Source organism: Carcharodon carcharias, chromosome 13, assembly GCF_017639515.1.
Source record: "Carcharodon carcharias isolate sCarCar2 chromosome 13, sCarCar2.pri, whole genome shotgun sequence".
Taxonomy (NCBI): Eukaryota; Metazoa; Chordata; class Chondrichthyes; order Lamniformes; family Lamnidae; genus Carcharodon; species Carcharodon carcharias.
The window spans coordinates 103077013-103103265 of record NC_054479.1 but is presented as its reverse complement, the minus strand read 5'-3'; the positions used below and the strand labels follow the sequence as shown (position 1 = coordinate 103103265).

Genomic DNA, 26253 nt, shown 5'->3' with positions numbered 1-26253 from the left:
GCAATAAACAAAGTAGTGAGAAAATAGAATATTAGCTCAGGAAAAGTCTCATTACAATTAATACAGATTTTAAGAGAGTAGTTATGAGTTTAAAAGAAATCACTGAGCTCATTTACTGAACAACCAAATCAAGTTAAGTGCTGAACAGACACTTCGCACTGCTTAAACAGAGACACAAAAGTCTGATGTAGACAAAGCGTATAAGGTAAAGTTGTCACAAGGTGAAGGATGAAAGTGCTTAATGGGCCGAACATATTTCTGTCCAGCTTAAATTACACATAGTACGTTCAATTCAAAATTTTTGCTTAAAATTAACAAACATATGAGCAATTTACTGCCAGATTTCTGAAAATGAAACTAATACTATACTTACAAGTTGCACATGGAAGCCAAATTTGTGAACTACAACATAAACGAGATTGAAAAGGCACCAGGCGAAGGCTGGTGAAAGCCCTGTGTTACATCAGTATTGTTCTTTTTTCTTGACTGTTAACATTGCAATAATTACTAAGTGATCAATGAACAATTGTGATGAAGCACAAGAATCCCAAAAGAGGAGCAAAAATAGCAACTGGATAAATAACTGTTAGATAGTAAAACATTAAGTCTCTTGCAGAGGGAAAACAAGGAAATGAACTTAAATAAGCAAATACGTTCTACAGAATCACATCTTAGTCAGCAAATCAGAATTGTATTACCAGCAATCAGAGAAAGGTCAGTAGTATAGATTATCTTAGTCTCCTGGTTACAAATAACTATTAGCAATAGCAAATTTTGAATCAGACAATTCAAAATGGTTCTTTTATGATCATTTGGATTCTTCCTCACCACTGATATTAGGTCAGTGTTATTCCACAACAAACAAATGTGCAGAGATAAATGCAGCAAGATGACACTTAGAAATAAGTTTCATCTCAATCCTTACGTGTAAGAAATTCCCTGATTTGCTTGATAAGATTCCTTAGGTCTTCATTGCTCTTGTCGACTTTTTCTTTTGTTGTATTGGTTTTTAAGAGGACCTTTTGTGCATTTAGTTTGGCCTCATCTGCTTTAATTTTTGCATCAGCGACCTGCAGGGACACAACATTACCACCTATTAATGACCCATGCAACCTAATAGGTGTACCATCCAGTGGAATCCCACTTAATTGCAGCCACTCATGATAAGCAGTAAAATGGGAATTTCTCTGAAGTGGGAAGCAAAGAAAAAAAATCAAGGCTGATAGGAACCTTTACCTGCTGAAACTTCGTACAACATCCTTCAAGATGAATGTTTATCCATGGTGAAGAACTCAAATTAGCATCTGCATTATCTTTTACTGGAAGGATGGCAAACATCTTCCACATTTCTTGGTGTATCCTAGGTCTGTCAAGTGTTTCAGCTAACGACTTAGCTTTTTGAGCTAAAAAAAAAGGGGGGGCCATATCACCGCTACCCTTAAGGTCGCGGGACAGGTCGATAAAGTGATTAAGAAGGCATACGGGATACTTATAATCTATGCCTCGGCTAATATAGACAAAAGCAGGCAAGTTATGCTGGAACTGTATAAAATGCTGGTTAGGCCACAGCTAGAGTATTGCATGTAGTTCTGAAATCCGCATTATAGGAAGGATGTGATTGCACTAGAGAGAGTGCAGAGGAGATTTACCAGGATGTTGCCTGGGCTGGAGAGTTTTAGTTATGAGGAAAGAATGGATAGACTGGGGTTATTTTCCCTGGAGCGGAGGAGATTGAGGGGGGATATGATTGAGGTGTATAAAATTATGAGGGGTATAGATAGGGTAGACAGGAAGGAACTTTTCCCCTTGGTGGAGGGATCAATAAACAGGGTACATAGATTTAAGGTAAGGGGCAGGAGGTTTAGAGGGGATGTGAGGAAGAATTTTTTCCACCCAGGTGATGGGAATCTGGAACTCTCTGCCTGAAAGGGCGTTAGAGGCAGAAACCCTCATAAAATTTAAGTAGTGTTGGGATGCGCACTTGCGATGCCATGGCATACAAGGCTATGGGCCTAGTGCTGGAAAATGGGATTAGAATAGTTAGGTATTGTTTGTTTGACCGGCACAGACTCAATGCGCCGAAGGGCCTTTTTCTGTACCGTAGAGTTCTGTAGCTCTATGACATGATTGACCACAGCAAACCTTCCAACACCTATCCTCAGGTCATCCAGCTAGTAAGACTGCCCTTGCCTAGTTTCATTCCTACCTATCCAGTCAAAGCCAGAGAATTATCTGCAGTGGCTTCTCTTCCTATTCTCATACCACTACCTCTGGAGCACCAGCATCCGGAATTGCATAATCAGAAATTTCCTCCAACTAAATACTTGGAAGGCAAAAACCAGTGTTTTCAGTCCCTGCCACACATTCTCTAGCCACCAACCCCATCTCTCTCTCTCTGGCCGCTGTCTAAGGTTGAACCAGGCCATTTTCAACCTTTGTGACTGATTTGAACCCGAATCAAGTTTCTAACCACCTACAGGTTCCATCAAGGACACCTGCTTCCAACTCTAGTATCGCCTGCACATCGTCCATACCTCAGAGCTCATTTGTTCTGAAACACCTCATTTATGCCTTTGTTACTACTTGACTTAGCTATTGCACTGCTGTCCTAGCAGGTCTCTCACCTTCCATCCTCCATTAACTTGAATTCATCCAAAACTCTGTCTATACCCTAACTCTCACCAACTCTCTTGTACCATCATTCCTATTACTTACTGACCTACATTGGCTCCCAAACTGGCAATGCCTCCATTTTAAAATTCTCATCCTCGTTTTCAGATCTCTCCATGGCCTTACCCCTCTGCAACCATCTGAGATTGCCAAGCTCCTCCAAATCAGACAGCTTGCACATTCCCAATCTCATGCTCCACCACTGGCAGCTGCCAAGGGGAACACTCTGGAGCTCCCTCCCAACCTTTCCGTCTCTTGCTCTTTAGGATGGAGAATTCTTAAAACCTACCTTTTTTCTTTCATCAAGCTTTTGGGGTCACCTATTCTAAAGCTCCTTATGTGGCTGTGTCAAACTTTGTTTGATAATGCTTATGAAGTGCTTTGAAATGCTTCACTATTTTAAAAATGCTATATGAATGCAAGTTGTGGTTGTTGATTAGGAAAAGTAATTGCACTGAGTTGTGAATAGCTGATTGAATAGTTGAGTCTGCTTGAAATATCCGGAGTGTTTAATTGCCAGATTAGGAGCCAATATAGATTAGCAAACATAGCAGTGATGATACAATGGGACTTGGCAAGAGTTAGGGTACAGACAGCAGAGTTTTGGATGAACTCTGATGGTGCTTTTGTCATTGTCAACTATGGGAATGGTAAGTGACTAATCTTATTGCCCTGTATATATAATTGACCACAAAACCACAGATGGTATACTGGTGGAGACTGTACCTAAATCCTTACCTATTCGAGAATGTGATTCCTAAAAAACTGTTTATTACAAGTCTGCCATCAGACAAATTGAAAATGTATGATGGTAAGATCTATAGGTTCATAGAATAGAATCGTAGAATATTTACAGAACAGAAGGTGGCCATTTGGCCGGCTGTGTTCATGCTGACTCGCTGCAACAAGAACTCAACTAGTCCCATTCCTCTCCCCTTTCCCTGTGGCCCTGAAAATTTTTCCTCGGGTGCTTATCCAGTTCCCTTTTGAAAGTCATATGTACATAAACTAAATTCAAATTAAAGAATCTGGATAACCATACCAAAAACTGGTTAACTATTGTTTCTCAGAGTCACAAGTAGTTTGGTTAAAGAAAAACTGTGCAAGGAGCAGAGGCAAAAATGCTTTTTTTAAAAAAAAAATTTCATCGAAGCCACGAACACCATTCCAAAGTTCTACTTCAGTATGGAACAATATTGTATAACTGGCAACTGTCTTGCTGACTGCTATGGCTACTGTTGTAAAGTGGTGGGATCCAATTCCTAAAGTGAGAATTTGCATCTTCATTGACACTTTAATCACTTGTGACTTTTATTCCCTACTCAGAAGCTACAAATTGCTTGATAAACTTCACTCTGCTTTACTCCAACTAAATTTCTGAATGCAAACATACCATTTTAGAAAGCTGATCCACTTCTGCCAAAGCATTTAGAATTACAGTGTCAAAATCCACAGAATCCTGCCATGCTTTATGGGCTAAAGTTACAAGTCCATCACAGCCAATTCCTCCACACTTTCTAGTTCCGTCATCAGCTCGGCAGTTTGGACCTCCACACTGTGCTTCCGCACATGGTATCCCTGCAGGGCTACCACAAATCTGGAAAAACAAGTGGTGATTAGTTCAGTTTAAAAAAATTCACTTCAGCAAAACTGACTTTCGTTCGATCAAGAATGCTTGAAGTGCTCCGGGTGCAATATTTTTAAATCTGGGATAGGCACCAAATAGATCAGAGTCACATCTAATGCAGTAAGTAGTAAAAACATGCAGTTTAGATGGAATACATCTATTCTGTGATCAATCATTAATAGAAACCTTGTTGTCAAATTTAGCTAGCTTTTAATCAACTAATGCACCACTAGAAATAGCTGCTTAAAATAGACCATCAGAATTGGAGTACTTATGTAATTAACCCTGAAAACATAGGTGAAAATGTACCTTTTCGCTTAATGGCGAAAGGTCTAAATTTTGCAATTTATCAGCCAGTTCTTCCAGGCTTTGAGAATGTTCTTTTTGCTGTTGTTCAAAGTGGTCCTGACTCTCTGAAATCATATCATCCACCTTTTCTCGAATGCTCAAGGATTCCAGCAGTGTATTATCAGGATCAATGGTGGAAACATTAACTTTTACTTCAGCCTCAAGAGACTGGTTGAAGTATTTTTGGACGCTGTCCAAGGCTCCTACAAGAAAGTATTGGAGAGATTAGAAAACATCAAGTCATGCATTACTTTCAGGTGAAATTATGGGATTCTACAGGGCAATAGAACACTTAGTCCAGTCATTACAATTGAAATTAAAATAAATACCGTTTTCTTTTTACACAGATGCATTGAGCAGAACAGTACAGATGTTGATCATTGGCTTGATATGTTAAGCAAAAATACTTTAACAAATATGAATGTTACATCAAAGCATTACACAATGCTCCCTGGAGCTCTACTTAGAGGATACAATTAGAAACACCATTGCATAACTTCCAAAAATTGTAATTAAAATCCAACAGATGCTTTAAATATCCAGAGATACAAATTTCAAATACATTCAATATATTTTGAAATAGAGTATCCAAAGGTTTTTTGGGAGTGTTGCAAGGAGATTCTTATTTCTAAACTTTACCACTCACCATTCAAAATCCAGTGTAAACCCATTAGATCTGTAGGACAAAGATAGCCAATTTCTGACACGTTTGAAGGTATCTATTGACCTTGCAGATATTAATGTAACACTGTTCCAATGTGAACTAATGTAATCAAATACTCACCATGGACATCAGAATTCTTAATGTACTCCAACTGTTTGGCTAGCTCATTCACAACTGCTTTTAAATGCTCAGCATCACTTTGAAGAACATTTAATTCCGTCTCTGCCACATTATTTCGGTCTGCTGTCGTTCCAAGATCTGATTCAATCACATTAACCTTTTCTGAGAGGTCGATGACTTTCTTCCTGAAATTAAGAATTTTAAACCTTAATCCAATTTCTTAGGAGAGCTACAAAATCCAAGATGAAGTTGTTTTAAGATCCTTGAAATTGGGCAGCATTACCACAAGATGCAATGTGTAAATGAATTAACATTGGTGGAATCAGATGTCATTTAGACAATTACCAAGTACACAAACAAGAAAAATTCCCTTTCCCTCCCAATCTAAAAACAATTCCATTCATACAATGAGATTAAGCTGATATCAACGGACACTGAGCAACACCTCTGCATGTTAGATTTTCCAGAACATAATATAAGACCCTTTTCGGAATCTTAATAAAGATGACAACTCCCAGATGTTACCAATGCTTTTCCCACAAGCAACAACAGCAAAATCGAAGTACGAAAAGAGTGTTGTAACATCTGGCAAGCAAACCCTTACCCTCTCTTGGAAGGGCAAACTGGTTGATATAATTGAATGTGGCATGTGTAGGACATCTTTCTCCCTTCCAAACAATGAAACCTTCTCCACACAAGGCTTTAAATAACGTCATATTGTACATCTTATTAGTTGTTTACACATACAGAATTGCCTACAAAATCGACAGAACCACAACACTATTGAGTGAATGGCCTAAGGAATTTTCCATGTCATGCTGGGACTCCAGTTCTTTTTGACAAAGTGGTGGAAGAAGAGTAAATAAATATACAAAAAAAAAAAACTCCCTCCCTAACAGTACTGTGGATGTACCTACACCACAGGGACTGCAGCGGTTCAAGAAGGCAGCTCACCACCACTTTCTGAAGGGCAATTAGGATGATCAATAAATGCTGGCCTAGCCAGCAACGCCCACATCCCGTAAATGAATAAAAAAAACCTGTATGTGCTCTGGGAACATACCTAAGTGACGGAGCAAGTTAGGCAGAATCTGTGTGGGTGCAAGTTGAAGCAATGAAGAAGATGACAACCAATGCAGATAATCTAATATTCTTCCTTCAACCTTCATTGTCAAATGAATATAGAAATACTGAAAACTCAGCTGAGAAGTTTTGATTCAATAGGGAAATGCTAGAGCAATGCACCAAATGTGTTTTACAGGTTGTCAAATCAAACCAGAAATGTTAATAAAAGCATGAAAATTACTTTACACAGCTGCCTTGCACATGGTTTCAATAATATTTCCCCGCTGACCTGTCATAAGTAGAATAAGCTTCAACTTTTGCTGGTAAATCACAAAATAAAGACCAACTTAATGAGATTGATTATAATGTGCAGATGGCTAAACACCTACTAAGATTTTGTTGCCAAATTTTTTTAAAAATTGTTTGGCTCAGTAAATATGTTTGGTTTCCAAAAAGCCTTTTCGTCTTTTACCCTTGGGAACATGCAGTGGTGGGCAAGAGTTCAACAGCATGATTCTGTCAGAGAAGAATCTCCACTATAAATGTTTGGCACACAATGTGGCCATTGTTAAGATTAAATCTAAATAGAAGAAAACGTACAAAGTGGACCTGTCACTGCAATCAGGAACAGCATCATACAAAAAAATGAAATGATAGTTTTTCAGTCTTTTACTATTTATTTCATTTGCATAATCAGTCGATTGTGTGTCAAATTTGCCCCCTCATTTTCAGGGCAAATTTGGCAATATGAACCACATTTGAGAATGGCTGTGAATCAACTCCAGTGCCAGGTAAGATCTGTACAGGCCAATGTCCCACTCCATTCTAGATCTCCAGTCAGTTTGCCATTAAAATGGCGAACCTGACATGAAGTGTAACTGGCACTGTGCCTCAGTGTTAGCAGTACAAAGCACTAAGTATCTGTGTACATGAGGAGAGAGAGAGAAGAAATGAGCATACCCTAAAGCTTACTTACTTGGCTTCTTCCAAAAGGCTTCCAATACTGTCAAGTGGTTCAGTAGCAGGATTTTCAGCAAGTAGGGTTCGTATGTCATTAATTTTTTCCTGCACGGCATTAACAGTTTCTTGGTAAGGACCAACAATCCCACTGGCTTTGACTGAATCTGCCTGTGCTAAAAGTTGTTTGCTTCGGGTAGTCAGCTCTTCAATTTCTTTATCCCAGAGTCTGAAGCATGCGTGGCACGGTTCACAATGAGGGAATGTGCCAGAGTACCCTCGAGCACACTTATCACAACGCTCACCTGCAATCCCTTCCCGACAGATGCAGTGTCCATTTGTTTGGTTACACTGTTGTGTCTCAATGCCGAATTCATTACAATCACATTCTAAAAAAAAGGGAAAAAAATGCTGTTATGATTATATGAAAGGAAAACCAATAACAGCAAGTTGTTAACTCAATGAAAGACACACCATTTCACAGCAGAGTTCCAATTAGCAAAGACAAAGAGACTGGCCCAAAACATGATTCTGCTCCTTGTTCTGTTGCACTGTCTAGTCTGTCTTCTGCTCATCCGAACTGCTACAGATGCACCTAAATGGCCTCAATCTCATAAATAGTCCTGATATCATCTTCTATTGTTGATCAGAGTGTGATCAGGAGTCAGAACAACTTATGCTCTCTAGACAGCTGTGTAGTTTGAAATTTGCACACCCATGGCACAGAAAGCTCTTCACTTACAGGTGAATAAGCAGAAGACAGCACAACTAAGATTGGCAGTAATGCAAGGGGGACCGCATCATTTAACCTATGAGAGTTGGTCCAGCTTGCACTTTGCAAGCATGTCAGCAATAGTGGCAACAGAAAAGAGCACAGGGCTGCCTGATAAGTAGCAATATTGGATTACCTTGCTTTATTCCCCCAAAAGTAGAATCAAAAACTTGCTGCAACTTAATGCAGGAAACAGATACCAGGACAAAGCATTTGTATTAAGATGACAAAACTTGACCATATTTTCTGATTTCATTTCAAACTGCCAACTGAAGTTTCCAAAGCAGGATTTAGAAATATTGTATTGTTGGTAAACTGTCATGAACTTACCAACATGAACCAATATTTTGGATAGAAAATGGAAATTTGTTAAATATGATAACCCACTTAAATTACTTAACTGAAAATAACTTCTTTAGGATCAGGCAGCCAAGATTAAAATGGCCTTAACATCTCACATTTCCATCCTACACAAAATATAGCAGTTTTTGTTTTACTATGTTAAGAGCGGTTTAAGCTAGTGGTGCTCTGCTTCCTGATATTTAATTCAAACTCTAATTTTAAACGGAGTCTGTGAAATGACTGGATGACGTGTTGATTGTAAAGCCAACTAGTTACTGTCTCCATGCTTAGGATAGGTATAACACTGGAACTTCATACAGACTTCTGATTGAAATTAACATATCGGATTTAAAAATGTCCATAGCCTTTCATTAAAAAATATTAACAAACAATACTCCATCTTGGGCACCAACAGCAGATAAAAGTTCCACTATGCTTTTAGCGCATAAGCAAAAATATGCACTCCCAGGCTGCAATTTTGCATTGATTTATGGAGAGAATATCACAACAAAAGCACTTAATTTTCCCTCGCCCAAGCCAGGAGCAACATGGTTGAAATTCTAAGCTCCCAACAGCAGGTAAATTCTGATTGACCTTAATATGCACGATTTTCTCAGCGGACAATAAAACTCTGATATTCCCCATTACCTACAAAACAATTAGGATACCAACATTGCAACAGAATATACTGACATAAGATGGCATTTCATCCAATTTACAGTGAGCATCAATACAGCTCCCTAGTTGTTCACAGAAATTTGTATTCACACTGATTGTAGAATTCTTATTAAAACACTTTTTTTTTAAAAAAAATGTAATTTTGGTTGTCTATGAGATAGTCAAGCTGATATTATCTTACGTAAAACCTGCTTAAAGAATTAAACTGTTCACTCATGTTTCCGGTTTCTCCTCTCCACAAATAAATAAGTGCCAAGGTTACATGATTTAAATTTGTTTCTGTAGTACTGACTTAGAAACTTGTAATGAGTAAGTTTGTGCGTCAGTAAAACATTAATGAAGGGAACAAAGGTGAAAGCAGTCACAGGTATAATTGATGCAACAATGATTCTGGAGGGACTGATGTTATTTTGATGAACAGTGAGTAACAAATCAATGTATAAGGAAAAATAAACACCTTAAAATGAATTCCAATCGTCATACCAAATGGAGGGTATTCCCAAAGCATGTAATGTGTCCCAGAATAAAGAACAGGTTCATGAACCATAAAAGCTAATACATGGTAACTTCCTGTCAGGGAAGGAAGCTTAGGATAATCATATATAAACAATGACAGAATTATGCAATTAGTGATCACTCTAATCAAAGGTGCTTATGAGAGTTCAATTGTTACAAGACTACAAACTGTATATAGCATAACTATTCATTTAAATGTTAGGATAGCAAAAACTATAGGATGTGAAAGCAGTTGCACATTTAGGGTGCTTTTACACTGCTTTGAACTAACACTAAATTTGTAATGTAAATCCAGAGTCATTGCTTGTTCTGACTTGAGAAAAAAGCCAAGAAAGATTTCCCCAAGATGATTGTCTCATATCACGGATGGTAAATCCAAACTGATGTCAAATCTGATCTACTGGCCTTAAACTTAAATGCAGAGACAGCATTCTCCTCTCACCACACACTATCCTGGCTCCTCAGTCCCGCTGATGTCACAAACAATTGGGTGGGGGGAGAAGGTTTTGGAAATGAAGAGCCAAGGAAAACAAAGATCATTTTCATTGCCAATTGTAACAGCTTACAGCAGTTAAACTTTCAGCTGTTCTGCCTGACAGATTTACTTTTCACTAATTTTAGTGATTTACTCCCAGGTTAATGAGCCCTAACTAAACACAGTGCAAGTTGTGGACAAATAAGCAAAAAAAAAATCTTGCTTTAAGAATGGAAACCGGCAGGGCCACAAACGTGGGTTCCTCCAGAGCCCATTGAGACATATTGCAACTCCTGGATTTCAGTGTTAATCCAGGTCACCGGAAGTTCTGGTGCCGTTACGTTTTTCATTAGTGATGAACTTGTGTTCTCCGCTATTGACAAAGGAAAATCTGGGCCAATAAGTCCTTTTGTGAATGAACTACTTATGAAGGCAAGGGATGTTAATGCAAGGGAATAGAATACTTTTCACTAAACTAATAGCATTGAGTACTCCAAGGCCAAATATAGCACATTTAATTGCATAGCAACACTCTCTCTACTCTTGCCTTATAATCTCCCTCAATCATCTCAGATGATCTACCCTGAATTGCACAATGACATTTTTGCATTTCCAATACCAGTCATCATGTCCAAGAAAGAATACCACTTTAGTGTAAAAATAGGTGTTCTTTTGTGCTGAGCGATCATGGCCACTAGGAAACAGATTTAGACTGCCCAAACTCATTTCATAGGTCTTTCAGTCTACCTATTTAGGCTGAACATGAATGCACTGTCCAGAAGTGGAAGCCCAGCATAACCCATTGTACCACCAAGTCTATTCATTTTTGTGGAATTAATGTTAGTTTATATATTAGCAAAACAATATTTACATTCCACACTGCACACATTATGTTGCATGATTTAACCTGTTGTATTAATTCTTTAGCAAAGAACATCAGCAACAACTCTTGGGATCCTAGCCAACATTGCTGTCTCAGCTGGTCTCAAACCAGTAAAAGTCATTTTATTACTGTTTGTGAAATCTTATAAATAAATAGTTCTGTATTGCCTACATGACATCTGCACTTCAAAATAAGTTTAGGTGAAATGCTTTGTTACATTTATGAGACTTAATAAAGCACCCTAAAAACATCAGTCTTTTTAATTTTGAATTCCATAAACCAGTGTATGCAATAAATTACAAAAAAAAGCATAATTGTCTGAATTTTGCAGGCAAAGACAAAGGGGGTGGAGCTCGCCGCTGACCTTGAAAAAAGTTGCTCATGAAGATTTAGCAGACTTGAGTGTTGCTTTCCCCTACTCCAATTTGACTTTGAATCTGGTACCATCTATAGCGGATCTATGGTGATCAGCAACAGCGAGGTCAGCAAGTTTACTGATGAGACTGTAGTATTCTCATGGCCAAACCAGGAAGCAAAGGCAGATTGTAATTCACTCTTTAATCATTTTAGCAAGCAAAATAAATAGTAGGACATACATATGAGATGCAATCAGCAATGCTCAAGATCCAGGTTTGGAATTTTGCAATTCAGAATGGGCTCAGTAGCACCCAGCTTGTGTATATTCCCCTGCTCTTTCTCCAGATCCCTGCAATATTTTTCTCCTTCAAGCTAGTATTTTCTCCCTTCACTGAGTTGGGCTGAGGGCAGTGAACAGGGTGGTATGAAGAGACTACAATTGGCTTTAAAGCCCCTAAGCTGGGGTGTATCGGTTCTTTTGCAAAGATGCCTAGTGTAATCAGAGGCTAACCACGAATATGTCTGAGCAACCGAGCACAGAGAATGCATCTGGAAGCACACTAAACTCTAGCAATCCCCGCTGGAAGTAAAATTGATTACTACCTTTAAAAAGAGAATATGGCAAACTCCTTGAAATTTTCCAGCTGATAACACCTATGCTAGGTGACCACAAAATAGGATCAATATCCTCTGTTGCTGTAAAACCAATAAGCTAGCAACATCTTTGTCCATCATCCTACAAAGCAATTCACCTTGTGGCATTCTCCCGCTTTCTTCCTGTAACCCTGCACATTCTTCCTTTTCAGATAATAATCCAGTTCCCTCGAATGCCTCAACTGAACCTACCTCCACCACAATCTCAGGCAGCACATTCCAGATCTTAACCACTTGCCACGTGAAAAAGTTCTTCCTCATAGTCCATGACTTATTTTGCTAATTACCTTAAATCTGGGCCCTCTTGTTCTCTAGCCTTTCACCAAGGGGAGTAGTTTTTCCCTCTCTGCTCTGTCCAGGCCCCCTCATGATTTTGAACACTTCTATCAAATCTCCTCTCATGCTTCCCTTTTCCAAGGGAAACAGCCCCAACCTCTCCAATCTATGTAACTGAAATTCCTCATCCCATTCTTGTGAATCTTTTCTGCACTCTCTCTAGTGCCTTTACATCTTTCCTAAAGTGAGGCACAGAACTGTATACAACATTCCAGTTGAGGGCGAAGCAGTGATTTATATGAAGTTAACATAACCTTACTCTTGTACTCTATTCTCCTATTAATAAAGCCTAGAATACAGTTGTTTTATTAACCACTCTCAACCTGTCCTGCCACCTTCAATGACTAATGGACACTTGACTCTGAACACTCATTTTCTCTGAAAATTATAACTAATTGTTGCACACCTGCATTTGACATGCTTGAAAACAGTTTCAAAACTTTCTGGGAACGTGATGCTATTATGTTGGGTGAAGAGGTGAAAGAGAAAGCAAGGATCTGTTTGTACACTGAATGTAAAACAAGAAAGGCAAGAAACTGGTGAGGCAAATAAACATTCAGCCAAAAATTCACTGTACTGGACAAAGTTTGGAATCAAAACCAAAAAATGCCCATCATAATTGGGACAAAAGGAAATGACAAGCCAAAGCCAACAATTACTACAACTCAGGATGCAAATTATCATGGATTGCACTAAATGATCTACTATAAAAGAAAGTTCCACCAGTTTTATTCCCTCATAACAACAATTTTATTTTTCTTCTAAAATGCAGCAAGAGAATTAATCACTGATGCTATGTGAATGCATTTTATTGTATTTCCCATTTTAATTAGTCTAATACTGCATAGACAAAAAACTGACAGTATGTTGAACAGATTTGCCAAGGAGCTAGTATGTATGCTAATTATTAATTAACACTTGAAACACATTTTAACCTTTTGTTGAAAGTGGAACCACATATAGATCAAGTGAATCCTTTAGAAACTTGATCTTAATTACTTCCCTCCCCCCTTAATAGTACCTGTGACCAACTTGGTAATTTGATCACATACTTGACATGGTGGTGGGGTTGAGTGTGAAAGAAGTATTGTAATTTAGTAAAGGGTCTTCTACTCTAGTTTGACCTCGGGTGATAAGTCAATATCGAAGTGAGTGGGAGAGGATGTCACCAAGCAGGAAATTACTGACCCCAAGACTGCTATTTAACAATGGAAAACAGACAAATGAACAAAGGAAGAAATTTACAGTCTGTGAGGAGGAGAGGTTCACACAGTTTACGCAGATCATTACCATCATGTTGCGGCATTTTGTTTGGTAGAACAGACACTGCAAAGATCAAAGGTCCCTGCAGGAAATCACATCCGACTGTGACATGCTATCAATTTAACGAACTTTACAAAAGCTCCTGTACCACAGTGTGGACCATTTGAAGTTTTCATGTCATATCACAGGCATGGAAATTACAATTTCTAAAATCACTCAGTAGATTATTTGCTAACAGCTGAATGCATCACTACTGAGTCACTTGATTAATAGCACTTAAAACTGCTCACTGTAAATTGCTGACATAGATCCTCCTGCATAATAGCAAGTAGAAGTAAAGAGACACATGTAGCCGGCTACAAATAGAGAGATAGGGTGATGTGACGACTCAGCTTCAAGCAGCTATAGTTGTAAGCAAAGCACCTGCCCTTTGTGACAGAAAAATAGCCACAATTAGTACCACTTCAGCAAAGCAGACTGACCCAGGTACAAAGTGTTTGGAAGAAGGACACATCATCTCAACAAATGTTATAATACTGGGGACTGAGGGGAAGATAGGAGCATAGCTGAATTTGAACAAGAATAATTTTAAAAATGCAACCCTTTCAAAATATGTAATTCATTATAAATTTACAGGAAATTATTTTTGCTAGTTTAACACAATGAATTGACTGAAGTTAAATAGTCAAAGTTCCTTTCAAACCCCCACCAGAGCCACTCAGGATTGCTTATTTCAATAGTTTGACATTCCTCCAGTGCAAACTTCAGGGTAGTTTGAAAGCCAGATGTTTTGTGTTTGACCACAGAATAATCTTAACCATCTGTAATGGCATTCAGTGACATTCTATGTACTAGGATGTGGGTGGGAATGATTTGGAGGGTATTAAGTTACTCAAAACAATTACATATTGTCTACAAATGCTCAAGTTTCTGTTAAAAAGGCTGATAGTGCTGGTAATCAAATTTTGCATGTCCATACATATTAAAACATTTTGACCTCTGACCTCAAATGCATGGTTGAAGTGCATGAAAATTTTACTGTACTGTTCCAATTTTCTAAAAGCATCAAATTCAAAAGTCTTGTCCCTTAAAATCATCCCCCTAGAGACAGTCTAACATATATCCTGTAAAAACATTTCAAAAAGTTCAAAGTTGTTGTAATTTATTGCATGACAGTTCAAGTGCTAAAGCAAATGATTGACAGGTATGTCTATCTCTTAAGTATGAAAACCATTTTCAGTTTTATATTTTAAAATCAACATAGAAGATAGCATTAAAGAGTAATTTGTTTATTTGCAAATTATCCTCCATATTTAAGTGTTGTTACAAAAGCAATACTTTAATGTTGAGACTGGAGGTTGGGGACTTGAACTCCTGACGGACCCTGGAGCTTTCGCTCATGCACAGACCGGGAGAGCCTGCATGTGCGCAGATCAGTATTTTAACCTTCTTTGGGCCAATGCTTCTGTGAATAAAGGGAAATGGTAAGAAAACCTGGGTCATGTGACTGGGAGCAGAGTGTCATCGAAAAGGCAAGTAAGTGTCCCAGGCAAGGTCCCAAAAGAGTCTCAGAGAGGGGACAGGGGCAGGAAAACTCCCAGTTCAGTTAAAAAGACAGGTGCAAAGAAAAAAGGTGCCAAACAGGAAAAGGGCTGTGGGTAGCAGACTAAGTGAAGAGGGCTCAAGGGGAGCCCTGAAGGTTGGTGACTCTGTGCTGCAGGCCGTTGGAACAAAGGTACCTGTTTGGAGCAGTTCTGTTTGGTGTGGCTAAAGAGCTGAAGTTGTGCTTGTGAGTTGGTGCTTGAGTGTAGACTCAGGAATTCATGGGAGTGGAATCTCAGGAGATAAGACTGAAACCCTGTGAGGTGGCCGGTGTTGAAGTCGTCTGAGTTGGGGCAATTTTTGGAGAATTCCAAGGTGAGATCTTTGAAAGTGAAGATTGGAATCCCTCGTGAGAGACGGAGTTTCAGTGGGATTGATTGACTCTCAGCTTTACTAACGTCAAGGTGGGCTGTTGAGAAATCAGTTTTGGTCACATTTGGCATTTATTGCACAATGTTTTTGAACACAGTTTGCCTATTAATTCATATGTACCTCATATTAACCCTGAATGTTAGAGTCTAACATACACGTTGTAAATTGTTTCATCTTTCTGACCTTGTACCATGAAGTTTACTTTTGTTTGCTCAAAACCCATGGAATCTTGTGGCTTTCTTCACTGAACAAGTGTCTTGAACTTCAAACTTTGTCTACTTTCAACAAAATGTTACTGGCCCTTAACAGGATCTTACCAACAACTTGGGGGGTCTGGCCAATGATTGTAACAAGTGAAAAAGCTGCAAGATTTTCAAGTATGGTTTTAACAGAGTTTCTACTTTATATGGTTATTCTTAGGCAGCATTGCAACAAATCCATTTGTGAAATAGCCTGTGCAGTACTTAAAAAAGATCAACCAGAGCTTTTGCTTAGATAATTTTGCACAATGTTATAATGCCAATGTGTTATAAACCCACCTCTTTTACAGCAAGAAAAGGAAGTTGGTGTAGTCTCAAGAAGTTAAGCACCATTCCAAATCAGTACTAGAACCTCAGGAGGTAACAGCTACTGTATCAGTATAAACTGGTAGCAGAATCAACCCCATTCCTTACTTGAATGATGCACTCCTCCAGTGGGCTCAATATTGAAACAGCATTTTGTCTCATAAGCCTCCTTGGTCTGCAGAGTGGTTACTTTCTCGGTCCATATGTCACCAGGCTCAATAAATTTGACAGCTGTAACTGTAGTTGCAGGTGGTCATTAAATGGTGCCTCAGTGCACTACCATCTGTGTCTGTTACAGGTCATTGCCATGCAACAGGAAAGTGTTTGTCCATGGTGCTCAACAGGCATAAAATACCTGCTCTATACATAGTGATTAAGAAGTGATGTCACATTTGTTAAAGAGTATGTGTGAGCTCTGGCTTTATGAAAATGCAACTAACTTTCAAACTGTAGAGATAGAGGAAGATAGATGAAAGAAAAAGTGGCACAGAGTGGGAGCAAAGAAAAAACAAAGAGACTGATATGATATAGTCATCTGTTAGGGAGAGAAACAAGGAATGTGGTGAGATGAATGATGGAGATTTGACTGCCAGGAAAAGGGAGAAGACCAAATGGAAAGGCCAGTGGCGAGAGACTTAAACAGTAGGACTGGATGAGGAACGGGTGACTGACAGGAGAAGGGTGATCAACCAACATTGTGGCAACACCAAGTAAAATGGGAGAAGACAAGTGAAGTGTGAGAAAGACTTCTTCACAGAATCTATGGTCAGTTTTAAATTCACTATCGGGTTGTACTGACTATAGGAAGTGCTATCCTATGACAACCTCCGAACCTCAGATTTTCATTTTATTTTAAAGTCACTAGTTTATTCTATTTCTATGCTTAGAAATTTTGGCTACTGTTCCAGTGTAACTGATAATAAGCTAACATGATTAAGCATATGGTATATTTGCATTCATCCATAGAATTTTTTTTCCCAATGAAGAATTATTGGATTTAACAAGAAATACAAGTGGATGTACTTCATAGCTCATGTTTCTTTAACTCATTTCAGGCTTAAAGCTTGGGTTGGCAATCTTGAACATTCAAATAAATCTTCATTGACTCTGTGCCATAAGTATTACTGCGTACACATATTATGAAGATTTTAACTCCTTGTTAAGTGACTCGATCTCATTTTTGCAAATTTCAACAGGAAATCTTCCAGAACTCTGGCGTAAGCAGCTGTCTGGACTGAAACAAATGTTGATTTTAAAATCATAGCAAAGGTTTACAGAGATTAGACTTGCACATTTTTGTAGTTCTGCAGCTAACTCACTTTAAATGCAATTTCAAGGGAACAGCTTTTGCTATTTAAAAAAGGAACAATGAATTTGCATGCTGATGTAACTGTATGCCTAAGTAGCTTGGCCAATCAGGACTGGCTTTTGCTTGTATTGAACAAATAATGTGTTACTCAGAAAGTAACTGTGTTACTCATTAATCTTGTAATAAGATAAGAGGGGATGATAAGATTTTGCAGGGCACCACAGAATGCAGAAAGGTTATTGGCTACAAAGAGGATATAAATATTGAGACAAGAGCAGGATTAATATTCACCTACTAAGATAAAGGAATGTGAACAGGAAATGTTCTGTGATGCAGTCATCCTGGAAATCTGGACCTTAATTTCTCCCTTTCACAAAGTGTCTAATTCTATTTGGAGCATAAATCCATCATGTACATTTAGCTTTCTGACCATTGTTTATGGGCAAGCTTGGAAGCTGATCACTTCAGCTTGGTAGGCACTTCAGCATAGTAGGCATGAACACCGAGCTTTATGTTTTACCATGCATACTTTTCAGCAGGGGATTGTAGGAGAGAAATGAGGAGTAGGTTAATGTTTATCAAACCAAAACATTGTGTTAAATTGTGCAGCCTACTCAGTGGATTTGAAGTTTGGCAAGATCACATATTTAGTGTAATCTGTTCCATTAGCAAACCCCAGTATATCCTTACAGATGGGACATGCCTGTTTCCTGTTGCACATTTTAACCATCTGCTGTCAGATGCTACATACATAATTTGCCGTTCCAGTGTATTCCAGTGTAAAACAGGATATTCAGCTGATACCAAACTGCAGCACATTTGACAATTTTTATCCGTAGAAACCACTTTGGAATAAAAATGTTCATCATTTGCATTTTATAGATGCCCATGCTAGATGGACAGTACAAAAACATAGGTGGTCTTGTGGTGCAGTGGGAAACTCCGGGTTGAACTCCCAACCCAGGACTTGATGGTCAAAGATGATGTATTCATAATGCTTCCAAACTGTTTGAATGTCAACCTTCAAATGCTTCCAACGCATGCCTATGGCAGGCAGTAAGAATGGGAGATATCCCTGATCAGCCATGTGATGGAAAGAAATTGGGGCCTCAACCATCACCATCCAGAGCTCCAGACTACCACACACATGTAAAAGTGCACGTTGCCACCACAACTCGACTTCCTGAGTGAACTGTAACACCACCATATAACCACAGACAAAACAGGCAATGACACAGCAACAAAGAGCCAAGAAATCTTTTCAGGAATTGGCTTAACTCATACTGCCCATCTCAGAAAATCTTCCCATCTTAAGTGAGCTCATCAACTTCTGATGTAAAACCAAAATATTCTATTTCATAGCTGGTCTTGTATGTTTCATTCAGGCCAATGTCTTTGAGAGCGAAGGAAAATAAAATCAATGGAAAGAGTGAGCAAAATGCAAATCTCTTCAAAGAGGTTATGGAGATACACAAATAACATCATGGCCTAAATTTTGTGGTGTTGGAGTGGGCAGATGGCTGTCCCAATCTAGTGCAAAATCACTCAAGACGTTGTCAGAGGCATCCTGATGTCATTGCAAGATATTACGGTCGGCACGCATGGATCTCAAAAGTCCGTACGTGCCTGCCTAAAATTACAGGGCAATTGAGCCAATTAAGGTGGCAATTCACCAGGATTTTACGTAGCTCATGTGAGTTCATACTCGGCGCACTTTGCAAGGCCACTATCACATTTCCAATTAAAACATGATCCAGGGTGGGATAAAAGTCGAATAGGATCTTGGCAAGTTGAGTAGGGAGGAGTCTGGCTGAGTTGGTTGGAGGTGGTTTTCAGACAGTTCACTGCATTTTCTTGATGTTTTGGACGACTCTTTGGTTTACCTGCATTTTCAGAGGCTTTCTGCTGAGAGCTTCCTTTAGGGCATTATCCTGTGCAATCTGCATATCAGCAAATGGGAATTGTCTATTCTGGAGGGACTTCCTCAGGAGAGGAGAGGACCAGAAGGGAGAGGCATGGTGCCTGCAGGCAATGTCCCAGAAAGCAACTTTTGGAGAGGCACAGCCAAAGAGGGTGCAGGGTCAGCAGGAAGTGCAAGGCAGAAGGGACCTCAGAAGATGTCATTATCCTGCAGCCAGAGTTTACAGGCAGCGCTCTTGCTACCTGGACATGTCTGAGGTCCAGTGCCAAAATCAGGAGGTTGGGTATACCTCCAGCCGTTTGTCCTCGCTCCTCAGCATTATGACTCTTCTTCTCCTCCATACCAGCACCCCCACCTGCCAAAGAGACACAGATGAAGTGTCCAACCCTCATCACTGCATGCATCCAAGCTTTTCTGTCTCACAAGGCACAGGGATGTGCACCATTTGGCACTCTGCATTTCACAACCATGAGCGCCAACAAGTTCTGCCACCCACTAAGACATCTATACACAGTTCCAAACGGACTCAGAATACACCCTGGCAGAGCGCAGGGGGTCACTGAACCTTTTCCTGCACTGGAGCCAAGTATGGTACACAACATCACGCCTGCTCACGCAGGCGGGTACCTTTGTCCACACCACGTTGGTTTGGTGAGGTAGCCTTGTTCCGCGGGATCAATATATCCCGCCAGGCACTCTGCCTCCAGCAGAACATGTAAGGCAGACATTGGTAAAACAGGGAGCAGAGTGCCCATGAGCATTGCCTTCCTGCCTGTCATGGCTTGCAGGTCCTGAGGCCGTCATTACTGCTCCGACAGAAAATATCCTTCCAGGCATGAAATACACATACAACTCCCTGAGGCTTCTAACCACCTCTTGGCACCCCTCAGGGAACTCCCCTCACCACTCCATCCCCGGACCCAACGCTCATCCTGCTCCTGCCAACAACACTGTGCCAGGCTCGGTGCTTTTTGCACTGGCCAGCTGTAAAATCAAGGTTGGCAGCTGATTGTAGGCAGAAATGGACACCACATCTGCTTTGGGGCCTGCCAATCGCGCTCCCACACCAAGCATAAAATTCAGGTCCACATTGCAACTTGGTGCTCTAATATGACACTGAGTGGGAAGACATGGCTTAACTTAGGAGATGTACCGTCGGAGGAATTTCCCAACAGCTGGTAACACGATGGCCTGACAGTAATTCACTCAACTCTCGGTTATGGGGCTTAAACAAGGAAATAGGAACCTTCTCCTTTGCTCCTTCTAACTACATCACCCTTGATGCCACCACTAAGCACTTTTCTCTGGTCTGTAGACTGACTTGGAGCTAGATTCAACATGACCACAGATTGGCAAGTGGAGAGTGGAGGGCAGTAAAACATGACATTTTGAAGCTGCACTACTTAAATTATTCTTGATGGTGCTACTTACATGATTTGTGTAAATCTTCACACCCTTGAAATAGAATTGAGCATATTAGCAGGTACTGGGGAAAAAGATTATCAAAAATCTTAACATCTCCATGAGTAGAGACCCTATGTAGAAAAACCCATTTCAGAAAATGATAAAATCAATTATCCTAACAAATTCTAGTATTTTCTGCCTTATTCCCTCTCTCAGGTGCACATGCCCGTATGCCAATGCTTGCCTTGCTACATGGTGATCATTCTTGACCAACACACTTTACGTGGGAAACTACTGCAGTGTGCTCCATTATGTGCTCCTCCAAAAAAAAGTCACATGGGTATTTATTATGCCACTTCCATGTCTTTAATGCTTCTGAACTTACTAAACAGTTTTGATATTTCATTTTTGACAAAGATAGATTATATTTTTATGATACGTCTTGAAGGTTTACTGGTTCAAAAAGGGAGAGCAGTCCTACTTCTGGAAATAAACTGACTTATTAACAACCTTTGATAGTGTTTTGGCAATTGCTCAATTGTAACTATCTTGCATCACAGATCACACCTTATTTGTTCTTGGATAGTATGTGACATAGAAAAACAGGAGGTGGCCATTTGGCCCAGCTCTTACCCCACAGTGTACCATTTTTTCCTCTACCATGCAACAAAATTAAATCAAGCACCAACAAAGTGCTGGGTTCGTTTCTAGAGGGACAGAATTGAAAAGCTGAGAAGTTAGGTTAAGCTTGTAAAGAATCTTGATTAGAGTGAACAGTTCTGGTCTCCAACTAGAGAAGATGCAAAAAAGATTTAGTAGAATGATACCAGAACAGGTTAGACCCATCGGGAAAGACTGAACAGGGTTGGGCTCTTTTTCTCCAGGGAAAAAAAAACTGATAGGGTAGACAGAGATGATGTTTCCACTTGTAGGTGGGATCAGAACTAGGGGCCAAAAATCAGAGTCATTTACAGTCAAGGTGGCTATTCTGCCCATCTAGTTCACGCTGTCTCTCTGTAGAGCAATCCAGTCAGTCCCATTCCCCCACTCTGTTCCCACAGCCTTGCAAATTTATTTCCTTCAAGTTCCCATCCAATTAAAATGCAAAAACTGTCATTAATAAATCCAGCATGTGTTTTAGGAGAAACTTCTATACCCAGCGTGGTTGGAATATGGAACACTACTACATGTATTAGTTGAGGCGAACAGCACAGATACATATAAAAGGCAAGTTAGATCAGTATGAGGGAGAAAGGAATAGAAGGATATGTTGATGGGGTTAGATGAAGGAAGCAAGAGGGGGATCTTGCAGAACATACACAAATGGCCTGATTCTGCGTTGTAAATACTTTGTTAAACTACTTTGCAACAAGGCTGCTAATTACTCATCCTACTTCCAGAAGTAGGACGAAAGTACGAATGTTTTATGGTCAGGTTCAGTTGTACAAATAAAAATTGTTAGCTGTGAGGAACACTTAAAAAGGTTGGAGAAAAGTTGTTGTGAACAAGTTAGAAATGCTTCACAATCTAACAAAGTATTATTTTGCTAGAGTTCATATTTGAATTCTGAAACTGGGCCAGGAGGGGCAGGCTCAAACAGCTGCTAGAACATTGTGATTCATGTCAGTGGCACAGAGTGTACACACAGAAGAGAACCAAATCAGGCAGAAGGTGCCAACTATTTTCAAATTCTCAGTACTTTGGCAAATCTTTTGAAAAATGTAAATAACTCCTTAAGGACACTGATCGTTAATGACATTTACTTGTTTGCTCATTACATGTAACAAAAGGAAGTATATGCTTACTTTATTTGATCATTTGACGTCACAAATTAGATGAAAGTTTTACCATGTAACAAGCTGGCAGTTAATCTACTATACAGATAAATGATGCAACTGTTCTAATATTTAGCTCACACATCTCCAATGGCAGTTTATTAAAAAGACAACTTTCAGTTCCAAGACAAAAATCCACAGAAGAAGTGAAACCTATTCTAGTTGTGGCCTCATTGACAACTGATTTCAGTGAACATGAGAAAAGTGAAACGGAAATCAGTTCAATGATATAAACTATTAAATAAAATCCAGATCCTATGCAGGGATGATTGCCAACTTACTAGCTGGTCAGTTACAATATCTCTATATATTTCCTCGTGACTGATAATTTGGAGTAAAAATATTGCAGTGTAGTTAAAAATAGGATTTTAGATCTGCACATCTACCAACTGACTAACTATTGTTTCATGAAGACAGAATATATTTAACTTTAGCCAGAATATCTTCAGGTCCTGATGCAGAACATAGGTTTGCAGAGAGTATTAACACCTTTATGGGCTAGTTGGACAGAACGGTCTGTTTCTGTGCTATGCATTCCTTGCAATTCTTCAATCGAGTTGAGACGAATAAGTGGGAAGAGCAACAGGGCAGGACCTGGTAACTAACTGGGGTTAAAGACATGATTATGGAGAGTTCCTGTGCCTGCCTCCTGACATAGTACCAAGAACAGTCATCCGCTGGAATTCCCACACATCCTGTCTCCTGAGCAATCCAAATATCATGCAGTGGAAAAATGCAGACACACAGCACCCTTGTATGGCAGAAACGGAGTACGCAAATTGTCTTCATGAGGATTCTTGGCCTGGGACGCAAGACTTGAGTGTGGCCACTGTAAAATCGACTTAGCTGACCAATTTTAAATGTGATTAATGATTTTGATGTTACAAGCCCCACCCCTACAACTTCACCAAGCAGGTGTCCACCCATATGATGCAAATTGTCTGACCCCAGAAAAACCAGCAGTGTCAAAGGCAGAACATGATTCCCGCTTGTAATAGCTTCAGTCATGAAGCAGATCACGGATTTTTAGTCCACTATTAGTAACTGTATTGTTTTCACCATGATTAAAAATAATAAATGGAAATTAGGAAGCTAATCATGAGTCAATTTAGTGGATTTCAAAATTTACAGTTCAATATCTTAAGTAATTTATAATCCTATAAATTTAAGCTATTTACATGATAAACAGTTAATAGTTCTGTTGTGCTAAGTAATATACAAAGATATGTCCTCACACACAATACTGAAAACAAAGGTTTTCAAATTGGAGTCTGCTAGGGTCAGATTTCTGTTTGCCCAGGCATACTCTGAAAAGACAGCCTTAAATTCTACATTCAATTTCTGTTGCATCTTACTAGAACATTATTTCTCCTCCTCAGGTCTTTAGGTCACTGATGTGTCAGCTGTGGCTCAGCAGGTCGTATATTAACCTGTCAGAAGGTCAGGAGTTCAAGTCCCACTCCACGCTGATACCCCAGTGCCATACTGAGCAAATGCTGTACTGTCAGAGGGGCCATCTTTTGGATCACATGTTAAACTGAGACTCTGTCTGCCTCTCAAATGGACTAAAAAAACACCTTATTTCAAAGAAGCGCAGGGAATTAATCCAGGTGTCCTGGTCAATATTTATTCCTCAATGAGCATCAGAAAAACAGATCATCTGGTCATCATTACTTTGCTGTTTGAGAGCTTGCAGTGTGCAAAATAGTCGGTTGTAGTGTAGGAAAAGCAGCAGTGACTACACTTCAAAAAGCACTTAATTGGCTGAAAACTGTTTTTGGATATCTGACAGATGTGAAAAGAACTGTAAAAAATCAAGTTTTCTTTAGCAAAAAAAACAAACATCTTTGGGAACCATAATACTGTTTTCTTTTTAGTAGCTACATAGATGTAATCTCCAAAACATCTAACTCAATAGTTATCCAGATAGTTCACAGCAATGTTACTAGCAATGGTACCAATGCTGTACATAACATACATGAAGAAATCTAGTCTACATAGTAAGCATTTATGTCAATTTTACAATAAAGTGTCTAACTTGGATATACATGATGTTGCCACTACTTTGGAACATCAAAAAGGTACTCATCATTTCATTCCTTCATTGATCATATCAGATGTGGAAACTTGAAACAAGACCAAAGCAGAATTAAAACAGTGTAGCACAAAGAAAGAAAAAGCACTTTGAATTCTTGAAGATAGAATTTCAAAAACCATACAACCTGCCAGATTGTTTAATGTAAACAGTTGGGGTGTGAGAAAACTATTGCATACATCTCAATTACATAAATGCCTTGTAGGTTTCTTAAAAAATAAACTCAGGAAACCAATTAAGTTTAGTTCACATTTCAGCATTGTCCAATGTGTCCTTAAGACAATACAGAAGTTGATTTTCATAATACAACAGATCAAGAAATCACTTGTATTTCCTGAACTTAGGTTTTTCATGATCAGCAACCATTAGGTAAACTCCAATATTTTGTGCACAGCTACTTACTCATACATTCCACATCAGGATCTCCCCAGAAGAATTCTTGACAGTCACTGCAAGTTCGTCCTCCAAATCCAGCCATGCACTGACACTGCCCTGTGAACTGTAAAAAAATGACAGAAGCTGACATCATCTCCCATTGACTTTATTTTTAACTAATTTGCAACTGAAGAGTAAAAGGTAAACTGAGCAAACAAACTACAAATATTCCTTATCAAGATGAGAAAAGCACATTTTCCCCTCCACTTCCACTGCTATGGTCAAATTTAACAAATGCGAGTCAGCTATGGTTAACCTTCATGCAATGGATTCATACCCACTAGACAAGACTCTCTGAAATTTACTTCAGATGGGACTCCTTGCCCAGGCAGTTTCCCTCTAATGCCTTGCCAAGGATAGGGCAAAACTATTCCCACTGGTGGACAGGTCACGAACCAGAGTACATTCATTTAAAGTGATTGGCAAAAGAACCAGAGGTGTCATAAGGTAGAACTTATTTCCACACACTGTTTAGGATCTGGATTGCACTGCCCGAGAGCGTGGTGAAGGCAGATTCAATTAAGATTTTCAAAAGGGAATTGGATAAGCACCTGAAGAGAAAAAATTTGCAGGGCTACAGGGAAAAAGGCTAAGTGAGTTGCTCTTGCAGAGAGCTGGCGTGGATGAAATGGTCCAAACAGCTTCCTCCTGTGTTGTAACCATTCTATTGACTCTTCAATGATTCTAGTGGGTGCAATTCATTGATCATTTACAGTAAGTGTAGGCAGGGAAGGGATGAAGAGGAAAGAGAGGAATAGAAGAGGAAAAGGATGGGACCACAGCAAATCCCTATCCTAATTTGCCTCCATGTCCACATACACTCACTTTCAAAGACATCCAGTGATCATGAAACAGGGTCCCTGGCAGAAAAGAGGATAGCTGTAAACTCCAGAATTATATCAATGGTTTGGTTGAGTGGGCAGAGAAGTGGCAAATGGAATTCAATCTGGAAAAAAGTGAGGGGTAACGCATTTGGGGAGGACAAAC

General features: G+C 39.4%; 1 protein-coding gene across 2 annotated transcripts in view; it reads right to left on the bottom strand.

Annotated features, from left to right (window-relative positions):
* The window catches only part of lamb1a (laminin, beta 1a), a 91349-nt gene that overhangs the window by 12557 nt on the left and 52539 nt on the right, over positions 1-26253 (bottom strand). For both annotated transcript variants that reach the window (XM_041203628.1, XM_041203629.1), the window contains 6 exons: positions 25234-25330; positions 7471-7840; positions 5430-5614; positions 4607-4848; positions 4064-4267; positions 926-1070 (listed from right to left, as the gene is read on the bottom strand). In XM_041203628.1, the coding sequence (XP_041059562.1) occupies positions 926-1070; positions 4064-4267; positions 4607-4848; positions 5430-5614; positions 7471-7840; positions 25234-25330 (1243 nt within the window). The remainder of the gene's footprint in view (positions 1-925; positions 1071-4063; positions 4268-4606; positions 4849-5429; positions 5615-7470; positions 7841-25233; positions 25331-26253) is intronic.